At 39.7% G+C, this 12353-nt stretch overlaps 1 protein-coding gene across 1 annotated transcript; it reads right to left on the bottom strand.

Annotated features, from left to right (window-relative positions):
• Positions 1-2250: 2250 nt before the first annotated feature.
• LOC108872386 (NEDD4-like E3 ubiquitin-protein ligase WWP2) lies at positions 2251-10010 on the bottom strand. Its single transcript, XM_018660031.2, has 5 exons — positions 9932-10010; positions 8606-8687; positions 5093-5249; positions 4445-4566; positions 2251-2570 (listed from the first exon to the last, which is right to left on the bottom strand). The coding sequence occupies exons 2-5, from the start codon at positions 8673-8675 to the stop codon at positions 2383-2385; spliced, it is 537 nt and encodes a 178-aa protein (XP_018515547.1). The 5' UTR covers positions 8676-8687; positions 9932-10010; the 3' UTR covers positions 2251-2382.
• Between the last annotated feature and the right edge of the window lie 2343 nt (positions 10011-12353).

The following is a 12353-nucleotide window of genomic DNA, read 5'->3' as shown; positions in this document are numbered from 1 at the left end:
AGGCTAGAGCTAATAACATTTCACTTTCAAAACAGCACAATGGATGTGAATAATTATATAAGATTAACATTAAGGCTGCAGCAGTACAGCATCGAAACATGCAGAGAGAGAGAGAGAGAGAGAGAGTAAAGTGTCTTGTTCCACCGCCACTGTAATGAATGTATTTTTTCAGTCTTTATCTTCAATCTTTTAAATAGGATCAGTTTCATAAACAGTGACAGTGACAGATCCTGTTAAAGGCTGTAGAGCAGAATCTTCTCAGATCAGATCAGTCTGTAAAAACTATGATGAGTGATTGAGTGGCGTAGAAAAGAGGAGAGAGAAAGTTGTTTTTTTTTTTTTTTGGTCTGCTTAAAGAAAACATGAGGTTTATGTGAGACATGGATCCAACAATCACCATTTTCATGGTCACTTTTATGCAAAAACTACGACGGCAATCTAAAGTAACACTTTACAAGTCTGAATTGAATTCTTTAAGATTAAAATAAAGGCTGATGTAAGATCACTGTGATAAATGTTCTCAACCACTATGTTTTAACTACAAAAAAAATCAATAAATAAACCAGACACCACCGTTCAGTTTCTGAGGAGGTCTGAGGATGGTCAGCAACATAAACCCACCACTGTTCACACTCACTCTCTCTCTCTCTCTCTCTCTCTCCCTCTCTCCCTCTCTCCCTCTCTCCCTCTCTCCCTCTCTCTCTCTCTCTCTCTCTCTCTCTCTCTCTCTCTCTCTCTCTCTCTCTGCGGCACACCAGGTGCCAAATATCGTGCAAGCCTTGTTTCTTTCCATAAATGTGCTGTTCTGTGGGTAAGGTCCATGAACTAAAAGTCTCCTGCTGTACTGTATGGCAGCAATGTTATGTATTCCATGTCTGAAAAGAGCTTTACTGAAAAGGAGAAGAAAACAGATGCTTTATTATCCACTCAGCCCTGTGCTATGCCCATGGCTGCTGTAACCCCAAAGTGTAGTTACATTTTTGAAAAGGTGCACATCAGCTACAACACAGAATAATGTGTAGCTATGATGGCTACATGTGTGGGCTCCATAGCTACACCATAACCCTTTTATACACATTTCTCCTTTCCTTTCCTTTCCTCTCATAATTCTCCTTTCAAGGCCACAGAGTGGACAGGTTTCAGTGGTGCACTGTGCATCTTCTACATTAAAAGTAGGATACAGTGATAACCCAGCATTGTTAAGACTAAATCCAGTGAATTAGGCATTTCCTCCTGCAGGTTATTAAACAATGACTGAAATGACTAATAAATAAAGTTGGGAGATTCTACAAACAATGTACTGATCACCTGTACAATAAATGTGGTGCTTATTAAACTACATCATCTCATAGGTTGACACTATTTATTAGACCAGAAGTGATTTTTGATTAAGTACTTTACCTGTCAGTTTTTTGGCTTAAATATAACATTATAAACTATTTAAAATCCAACTTTAATTGGTCAAATAAAAACAAAATTCTATGTACAATTCTGTCACCACAAAAAAAATCACACAGCCAAGACTAAACACTCTCATCTCACAGAGAAAAGGACCAAAATCTGTACGGGCACAAACACTGTTAGATTTGTGGGTAAGAAGTGACTTTGGAAAATTGTCATTTACACAAAATAAAACCTCTGTTTTTTTCCAAGTGGGGAGAGCACTCATTACCAGTGTGGACAGACACACAAACATCTTACTGTACAAACAGATGCATGTGGATGTGCGTCTGTATATGTGTGTGTGTGTGTGTGGTTGTTGGCAATATAACAAACATTTAAGACAGACAGGAAGGGAAAGAGTGAGAGGAGGAGAAATGGTTTAGTATTGTGGTGTATTCTGTGCTAATAAGCTGTCTGGATTTCTGTGGGAAAACAGTACGTGCATGTTCACTTTAATATATCTAACGAATGAAAACCTTCTGTTTCCAAAACGCTGAATTTTCACAAACTGAGAACGCCTCCTGATATTAGCTTTTCCCTGCAGTTTGTGTGAGGTTTATTACATGTTAAATGTGCTCAGTAAACTTTAATAAAGAATATTAACAAATCAGTGATTTGTTCTTTACGGTTGTAGAGCAATTTCTGCCTCTCTCTCATGTTTTTATATTGAAATTTCTACATTCATTATCTTTTCTGGCCTTTATTCTTTTCCTTATTTCCCTAGAGACATAATTTATGTTTTATCCTTTTCTTTATCTCCTTTTTTTTTTAAACCAGTTCTTTCTTGTTCATTTCTCTAAGCCTCAGAGAACTAAGTGGTAAAAAAAAAACAAACAAACATGAAAATCAGAACTGTGGAATTTGTGTGTCTTTTTTTTTAACACTACAGCAGGGATATCTGCTGTGAGTGTTTCTCTGTACGTTTCTGTGTTATTGCACTCACCTCTGTGTATGTATGTATGTGTGTGTGTGGTAAAGGCGGGACTCACTGTCTGCTGCCGTGCTGCCATTGGGCAGAGAGCCCAGATCAACAACCATGCCGTCCAGACAGACGTTGAGCTCGCCTCCCGCTACAACCAAGCCTTTGTTCTCCGTCTGCAGCACCAGACTCAGCTGGACGTTCTCCACTAGAGGGGGGAGGAGGAACGACAGAGAAACGGAGTAAGAGGATGGGTGGTTGAAAAGGTAGAGGACAACGGTGGTGGGGAGAGGGAGAAAAGTTGAGTTTGAGGGAAGAGAGGGAGAGAGAGTGAGGAGAGATGAGGGAAACTGAACATTTGCTGTTATTGCTCTAAAATGAGGAAACAGTGTGAAGCCACAGTGTTTTATCTTCCACATCGGTGGACGGCCACCCTGCTGAGACATTTATTACCAAAAGAGGTATTAGATGACTGAAGTAATATTCTGAATATAAGATTTGAAATATTGCTGTTGATCTGTAGAGTGGTTTCAGGAGCAGACGTGACACTTCTTGTGTCAGGAAGTGAAAACTGTCCGACTGACACCTGACTAAACTGTTCCATAGCATCAAACACTGAGAGGTGACACTGAATGCTTGGCCAGATGTAACTTTTACTATGATCTGACACTGCTTGATTTACAGTGGCTAAAATGTATATTTTTATAATGACAGTATATCCAGTGACATTGAAAACAACATGTGACTGGGGTCACTCGTGGACAATCATCACCTGAATCTACAGCCCACCCCCGGCTTTACGAGCTTCAGCTCATTGATCGGTTGTCCAACAATTTTACAGTTTTAGTTCACTCTCTCTCTCTCTCTCTCAGAGTCGGCCGCAGCAGGCAGCTGTTTTCTGCAGCAAAATTCAAAAAACAAACACCACACCTGCTGAGCACCTAACAGCAAACAGACACACTTATCAAACACTGGCAGAACGTTCACCAGGGGGACCAGTATCATTACTCCAAATGAATGATAATAGTCATCCCAAAGTGCTAGATAACAACTGTTTGCTAACAAGTTCATCTTATCAAACAGGTGATGATATGTAAGTGTTGTGTTCACTTGTTTCTCTTGCCTCCTCGTGGACAAAAATCAGTTACCACAGGTTCAAATATTGTATCACATTATTTCATTCAAGTATAGCTTCAGTATTAGGACTGTTGCAGTGGCAACCTTATCAGCAAGTTTTTAATTTTTAATAACCAGCATATAGTAGCCCTGAACATGAAACTTTAAGAATCCAAAAACTCTGAATTAGAGAGGAATGCACATCCTTTGAGGTGGGTGGCGTATGACCGGAACATTACATCATATTACTCAACCTCCTCTGAGACGTGATAAGACAGCTTCCAGAAAGTCACTGACTGTAGTTCTGGTACTAATTTACTGCATTTGGGTCATTTTTAACATTTTCAGAATGTGACGAAGAAATGCAGCCTTCAGAGGATACAGACGATATCCTCTGCAATGTATAAACCTCACTGCTGTTATATCGATACACTGACACTGTTAACAATTGTCCGTCATGTCTTTAAGAATAAAACTCACAACTTGTACTGTACACTTTGTGGACAACTTCTTGGTGATAAACCTAAACCTAAACCTTACAAGGAGCACCCAAACACATCCTTAGTTTTTGGTCTCTGTGAAGGTAAACATCTTGTTTGGAAAGAAGCATATCCAGTGTGGCTTGCAGGCATTCAGAGGATCCAACCACTGCTTTAAAACTTTGTTAATTATTGAAGTGCACTTTACATCAGTACAGCAGGAGAATATGAAGACTTGTCTTATAGTATTTTTTCTTTTATTTCTTTTGCTCTCTCATCTTATTGTGTCTTTATTTTTCTTTCTTTTTAATTCTGTACATGAAACATTAAATTTCCTGCACATGTGCTGTAAATTCAAACCTGTCTCTTGCTTGTTTTAGCTTATAAATTAGGCTGCAGCTTACTGTGCACTGCAGGGAAATGGATATATTATAATGTATAATATGATGGGTATAAAGTTTGTGTGCGCATGTATATGTGTCCTTACTCTTGCCATCGTGTGTGCGCAGTGTGTCCAGTAGGTCTATGGTGGCGCTGCCCAGTAGCTCCTTCCTCAGGGTGTGGCAGCTCCACAGCTTCAGATCCAGACGACTCTGAGGCGTCACATTGCTGTGAAACACAAAGCAACACTCACACACACAATCAACTGAGATTTGTTACCACACTAACACACTTTATTAAAAATACAATAAATACTGCATATCTGTACGCTGACCTAATACCAGCATGAAAAACTCACTGACACAACACTTCCCTGTATCATTATTATCATTCTAATTTCTGTATCTACTGCTACTGTAACAATGTCTGTGAGTTTGTGAGTCAAGTGAGTTTTCTGTTTTACCAGGGGAAGATTGTTTTAAATGAGTTGCATTTTACTTTAAATAAACTGGATTTTTACAGCAGAACCAGCTGATTATCAGCTAAAAGTTAGCCACGTTATAGCACTTCTACTACAGTGGAACATTCTGGTATTTGGAACCTTTTCCATCATTTCCTTTATCACTAACTACACAACAACACAGGAGGATGCACGCAACAGATTTTTATGTTCTAGATAATTATTTACGCAAGTTTTCAAACAACTAAAATACAGGACTGTATAAAGTATGTGTGTGGGTAATGATGTTCTCACAGGGTGAGGTCCTCATTCCATTGCAGCTCTAGATGTCCACTGCGTTTGCCTGTTTTTTTGGTTTCACTGGTCAGACCGTCAGCAGTCACCTCGACGAAGGAGCTGAGCCGAGAGTGGCGGTTTGGCAGCTTGGGAGACTGGGGCTTCGCTGAAACCACTGCATGCACACACACACAGAGAGAGAGAAACACATTAAGGCAAATAGCTATGAAGGAATACATTAAAGAGTGCAGGACTAACTGTAACACTAAATCAGGTATAAATGACAAAAACACAGAGTTACATGGAAGAGAGCTGAGTTAATGTAAAACTGCGACACACAAACACTGTGACTGCGGACATAGTCCAACCGCAATAAGGAAACGCATCTCAATTTGATGTGTATCTTAAAGGTGAAAGGTTTAGCTTTCGTGTCAATAACACTGTGGCTACAATTTCTTTTAATAATGTACTATCTACCTCTGTGCCAGCCAATGAGATGGGGCCACTAAAATTAGGTCATCTGCAAAAACAAGGCCTTAAATTTGAGCAACCAACAGAGGAAACATCCTCACATGAACACGCAAAGACAAACATATTACTGCAGTACTTAAAGGATACTGATTTCTGGTTCTGGCAGCATCACTGTCACCACAATATACAGTAAGTACACAAGACAGAAGATACTTGACAGCTTTACACTGGACATGATATAATACGCAATAAAACTGAAATCTGTAAAATTTGAAATGGCACGGAACACAGACAGTATTTTGGTTTTTGTTGTTTCACTTCAATTCACAATTTGTTTTTTTGTCGACTTCCTTTGTGCATGGCCTTGTGGGAAAATAGTGCTGATAAACAGAATCATGTTTTTCAGTATTCATACTTGATGGTTTTGAGTTTATACCTCATATTGACATTCATCCCATGTGGACACAAGACACACACTAAACTTGCTTAGAATAAACATGTTGTATGGATTTGAGACACAACCTGGGTTTTCTCTGACAGGGAAAGCAAAAAGAGAAATATAAACACTGCCCTCTAGCGGAAGAAAGAAAAACATCTGTGGTCCCACTTTCAGTTATTTTCATTAGACTTTTTCAGGACCTTCATTAGAGTGCATCCACAGTCTAAAAATTCGACTGTTTACCAGTTTGTTTATGCTGTGATTCAGTTTCCCCAACAGCTGAACTTTAACTACCTTCATGAAACAAGTTGTGCAGCTGTTACAGTAAACTCACATACAATGAAACTCCCTGCTTGTTGAGGAAACTCTCTGACCTTTTCTGAACACACTTCTCTGCATTTTGAGCTGTTTTTTATTTTATCTCGGCTCCACTGGGAGCTGTGGAAGTGGGTTAAAAAGTCTACAGCTGGGCTTAGACAGGCTTAGTGTCTTTGAATTTTTGTGGGCCTGCTGAGAATCTTGTTACAGCATGTGCCAGTCATACAAGAGCCGATTCGTTCATCCTGAATCACAGCCTGGCGGTGTTACTCGTTGTACGTCTGATCAGGACAAGTGGTTGGATGAATAAATGTTGACAGAGAAAAAGGCTTCTATCTGTACCTCTTCCTGTATCAGCAGATCTGTGGCGGCTAAGACGAGCTGACAATCCCTGTACTCATAAACATCTGGAAAAATAAAATGTGACTCATTCACAGTCATCTGAAGAGGAGAAGGAAATGACACAGAGAGATGGAAATGGAAGAATCAAAAGAAGGTTTGAACAGAGTGAGAGGAGGCGGGAGGAGTGGAGAAAAGGTAGACAGTGGTCGAGAGCAGATCAATAGAGAGGGAAATGAGGAGGTGAGTCAGAGCTCAAACTATCAACAGCCAAAGTCACTGAGAGGTTGTGACTGAACTGTGACTGAGTAAAATAAGACTAGTTGTGTAGAGGAGAGGGAGTAGAAAGGAAGACCTTGGTCACATTGTAGGAAAACACAAGGCTGATGTGAGACATAGACACAAAAATCACCAATGTAGTAGAATAAAACCTAAATATACTGAAGTATTAAATGACTTGAACTGTATTTCATTTTCACCTGTTATGACAACATTGCACTCATCAAGGTAACCAAGAGTGTAGGGTACCTCCCATCACACAACTGTTGTGGGTGGTGCATGGAGAACAACCTCAGGCAACCAACCAAACATAATATACTTTATTATGACCTTATGGCTCCTGCTTTGTCTTATCTACAGATACAGTTTCATTTTAATAATAATCTCAACTGGCCATTGAATCATCAACATGTACAGTATGGGACAGGCCTAATTAAGGCAATTTGTGTCATATTCAAAGCAACATTATGGAACTATTTTACTTTAAAAAAACAGCTTCAAAATCATTTTGACAATACACTGATATCCATGTGTTTGTTAGAGCATTTCCTGCTGCAGACGGAGAAGGGGATCATGGTAATATACACCATTGGGCTGTGTTCAGTGAGTGGGACTACACAGTCAGAGTTCATCTTTTTTTTTTTTTTAAGACACTCCTATTTGGAGCGATTACTAAATCAGATTTGTATGAAAATCAATCAAAAATTGTGATTTTACATCAGTCTAATGCAACGTTTGTTTTTCCTGTGTGACTTGATGACAGCTTGACAGCTTGACAGACGTGATGGCAGTGCTGATCTGATGGACAGAAAAGTCTTCATTATTTAGGATGTTGCTTCAATACAAACAAAAGTTGGAGTAATGTAACTGTAAACATTTAAAGGGTCTGAACAGAGCCATTAATGGTGTTGTGAGCTGCCTGAGCCTCATAATGTGTGATCATTTTAGTCTCTGCAAACTCACATGATCCTGGGTCTTACATTTTTGCCAATGATTCAGTTCAAACAGGTGACTTGTTTGAGCTGGAACAGGTTAATGAAACACAACAAAGAAATCTGATCAGAGGAAGTGATCAAACTCAAGCATCAGTGCTTCTAATGTAAGAATAACTGGATGATGACTAGCTAAAATTTTACTGTCATCTGTTGAACAGTGACAGTGATGACACAGTGGATGTCACAGGTCACACAAGAATAAGAGTCAAAATGCAGCATAAGTAAATGAAGACTTAACTGACACAGTCTGAATTGTCCTAATGTCCTTCACTTTTTATAAATCCCATGACACTGCTACACATCCTGCCTGAACAAAGCCTGAACAGCAGGTTAGCTGTGTAAACCAACTGAAGAATGGCTGTAAAATGGCCTTCTGACCACTAGTAATGAGTGTAAAACTGACTAGCACAACATAGACTGTGAGGTGTCAGATTGACACATTGTTTTCATAGGAAGGAAGGAAGGAAGGAGGGAAGTAGCTAAAAATATACATAAAGAAACTTTCATGATATCTTAATGTTATGATAGATGGACAGATTTGACTTCATGCTGCCTCGCACGTAGAGGTAGGCAGATGAAGAAAAGAGAGGCATCGGAGAGAAACTCAAGAGAATGTGTTTACTCATCTGGAGACAATTTCTGACATTAAGCTCCAGTCGGTAAATATGATGAACAAAAAAAGATAATTACCTTTCAGGATCAGCTGAGACTTTTCAGTGGCCTGGGCCCCAGCAGGTCTGCTCACACTGGCTGCTGCCATGACATCACAGCTCTGAAACAACCACAAACACACACAATATTACAACACACTGCATCACATTATCAGAACAAACTGTACACACAAACGTAAGAAGCATGACATGTATATTTAACAACCTGAGCAAATACATTTCAATAACAGCAGAGATTTTACCCCCCAGCCAGCCAAGACTTTCATCAGACCCTGTCAACATCACCTTGAGCAAAGTCAGAGATGTCGCCTGCTGGATTTAATGCAAAGAGACCTGCATATGTGAGACGCTACACAGCAAAACTGAGCTCTGGTCTGAAGCTAGAGTTTGTACTGATTTTTACTGTGTACATCAAGAAGAGATCCTGACCCCTAAACCTGGTTTGTGGAAGGGATCCTCATCATGTCATCAGTGTAACATTTCCTGCTGCAGCACCAAGGTGACTGCTGTTGGCACCTCAGTCTGAGACCAGAAAGAACCCGACAGAACACGGACAGATGTGACCTGGTCATAATCAATGCGAATAATTAAGAGATGTATTAATCAAAGGGACACCTGAGATCTGTCTCCGGGCTGCAGACAAACAGATGAAAGCGATCACAACAGCATCTTCAGCCAACCTTTGAATTAAACTGACCGGCTACGCAGCGTTACTTAGATCCGCTGCTCAGTGGATCCTGGTTAAAATTCTTAACGACTAATAAAGATTTAACTGGCACCCTGCTAAACACATCTTATTGTCCCCGTATTTAAATACCCTTGGCTTGGTTGCTGCGCACAAAACACAAACACGGAAGATGATCAAGGTATTTGTATGCATCACTGTCAAGCCAAGCTAAGACAGCATTGCCACTTCCGGTCAATTTTTCCAAACTAAAACTCACCTGGTAAATTTAGCGATGTTGCAACATGTTATGACTAATAGATTACACGTAAAAGATACCGCACGCTATTATTACTGAATGGAAAATAGCATTACGTAGCTCCCCACTCAGTAGAATACCTCTTTTCCTCGCAATGTGACCGTTTTTAACATTTCTTTTGAAGGTGAAGTCACTACATGTCCGGTCCGAGGTGGCTAACTCTCGCTGCCTTGTTCTGGATGAAGCTAACTGTTAGCGAGCGAGCTTCGTATGGGGATCTCGTAAAAGGACATGCCGATAAAACCTGTTCTCATCACCTGACAACAATTAAAGCAGCACTGATAGTAACGTGGTTCATGTCAGAACAGGCTGTATCCATTGACACGTTAACAAATTAAGTTAAAATGTAATCTTCCCCGTACCTTTTTCAGCTGTGCTCCGTGCTCTGTCGCTAACGAACTTTCATTTCCGCCTCAGTGACAATACCACGTGACCCTAGGTATGTTTTTTTTCATTGCACAAAGGATTGTGGGTCATAAATAATGGTAAACATCATCACTTTATTATCTCTATTAAAAAAATAAAGCAGCACTTTACAATAACATCTATGGTAAATAATAATAATAGTAATAAATATTAAAGCAAAAAAAAAATGTATCAAATGTCTATCACATTCTTGACTACAGCAATTTATTTCCTGCTTTATTTTTAGGCAGCAGAACGAGCTGAAAACGCAGCACTGATTAACTGTATCAAAACATGAAGTTCTTGAGACCTGTGTGTTGTCTCCTTCCACATCCAGGAGACACAGAGCAACATTAGCATTCGTTCACTGAGGTCTCCTCACAGCTCTGTTTGGTCTCCATCTCCTCAGGAAATATCTGGCTTTTTAGCTTCAACATGCTCCACTATGTTCACCAGCCAGTGCTGAAAACAGCTTCCTGCTGCAGCTGGAAACAGGGTTGATAAGAGTGGAATTTGCAAACCGAAAAAAAAAAACCCTCCAAAACTATGAGTAACCCCTTTAAACATAATCATATGAGCCATTGTTAATATAACAATATTTATTAGAGCAATGATGTAAATTATGATACACACAGATTAGTTGAGAGCTGAAGTATTGTAGTATTTTTCACAGGAAAATTGTTTATGGGCCTCCTTTAACTGTAATTTCATAAGGAAAACATGTTGTACCAAATTGAAAACACAATAAAAACATGCCAACACTTTGTGAGTTAGTAATAAATCACCTCAGGTTCACATTGTTTGATGTGGGATGTGAGGAGCTGTGGCCTCCAATAGACACTACCCCCAGCCAAGTGGCATTCAGCTGGGACCTGATGTCCTTTAATGTCCTTTGATGCTGCGGTGCATTGGATGTTCAAATGTGACCTGTCACATCCGCAGACATATGACACATGTCCACAGAGATGCTCCCACCTTTGCCCTCTCTCTACAGCTATTCCCCATGACCCTCCAACAGAGCCACAGAGCTCTGTGAGGAAGAATGAGATGAGGCTTACCTATAGCTGTCCAGGTTGGCATCACCACAGTTATGGCAACAACAATTCAATCACCAGAATCACTGATATCAGGCCCCGCTGACATCTGTTTTAATTGGAATATATCATTATATTGAAGAAACAGTCCATATGAAGGGTGTTGACAGCATGTTCTGAAGATTATCCACAGTAACAGAAACACTGTTTCTGGTAAGATGTGTTGCTGTTGAATTCTAAGCCACTACAGTGCCATGGCTCTAAGGATGGCAGTGTTAGTTTGACTGACCTCTCTCAGCAACTACTGAACACCTCTGTCTGTGATGGTCTCCTGATGTTTTCTCTAGCACCACCTTGAGGTTGACACTTTGCCTGATTTTACATCTAATAACTCCCAGGGGTCAGTGCATCCTTTGACAACAGACTGTCCAGTTGTGAAGATTGTAGTGTCTCAGTGTCTGAGATATATTTGTTGCAAACTGCTTATTCAGAGAAGAAGCTAACTATGACCTTGTCCTCATTTCAGTTCAGGAAGGACTAGTGAAGCAGATTCTTTCATGTTTCTCATGCTAGAGAAATGGTCGTTTGCTGACTGTCCTGCATGCTGCCCTGTCTTTCGTTCGCAAACTGTTGTTGCGCTGCCCTGTGTGATGTGTTCTGTCTGCGTTTGCTGCTGGAAACATAATTTCCCCGAGGGAGTCATCCCAAAAGGATCAATAAAGTCTGTCTAAGTCTAAGTCTGAGTCTAAGTCATGTGTGGAGTCTGTTTCCAGGGCCCAGAATAAATACATGAAGTTAATCAGAGACTGACCAGAGACAGTGTTTCTTCATTCATGTCAACTCAGTTTTATTGATATAGCACCAAATCATAGCAGAAGTTATCTCAGGAAACTTTTCATGTAGGGCTCATTTACACAATTTATTCAACAACGGCTTATTTTTGGATTGGGTCAAAATTTGTACTTAACATCCTAGAAACTCTGAGGATAAGTTGAAACATGTATTCATCTAAATAGTTGCTGCTGAATATTTTTGAGATATGATTGTATTCTTCATTTTACTATATGAAAGCATTGTTTTGTTGTTGTACAATAATTTTGTATCAAAATATTCTGTTTCTGAAGATATTCTGAATTATGTACTTGAAATTAAGAGGTGCCAGTAACTTTAACTAGGACTGTATATGTGTACTGGTCAAACTCAACTTTCTGGAGGATGGTTGAATTTTTCTCAGTGCTGTTACCAAAACTCATGTGTCATTTAAAAAGCATGTTTAAAAATATGACAATGAATTCTTTTGTTTTCCTCTCCGGAAAGTGATATTCATCTTTATTTAAAAAAAACA

Source organism: Lates calcarifer, unplaced genomic scaffold (assembly GCF_001640805.2).
Source record: "Lates calcarifer isolate ASB-BC8 unplaced genomic scaffold, TLL_Latcal_v3 _unitig_491_quiver_1031, whole genome shotgun sequence".
Taxonomy (NCBI): Eukaryota; Metazoa; Chordata; class Actinopteri; family Centropomidae; genus Lates; species Lates calcarifer.
Note: the sequence above shows the minus strand (reverse complement) of the source record. Positions and strands in the feature narration are given on the sequence as shown.

What these genes read in the sequence shown, in the direction of transcription:
- LOC108872386 (XM_018660031.2), bottom strand. Translation starts at nt 8,675, where the DNA reads ATGGCAGCAGCCAGTGTGAGCAGACCTGCTGGGGCCCAGGCCACTGAA. An exon ending in TGGAATGAGGACCTCACCCT is followed by an intron (nt 4,567 to 5,092) that starts GTGAGAACATCA and finishes TGTGTTTCACAG; the next exon opens with CAATGTGACGCCTCAGAGTC. An exon ending in GCGCACACACGATGGCAAGA is followed by an intron (nt 2,571 to 4,444) that starts GTAAGGACACAT and finishes TCCCCCCTCTAG; the next exon opens with TGGAGAACGTCCAGCTGAGT.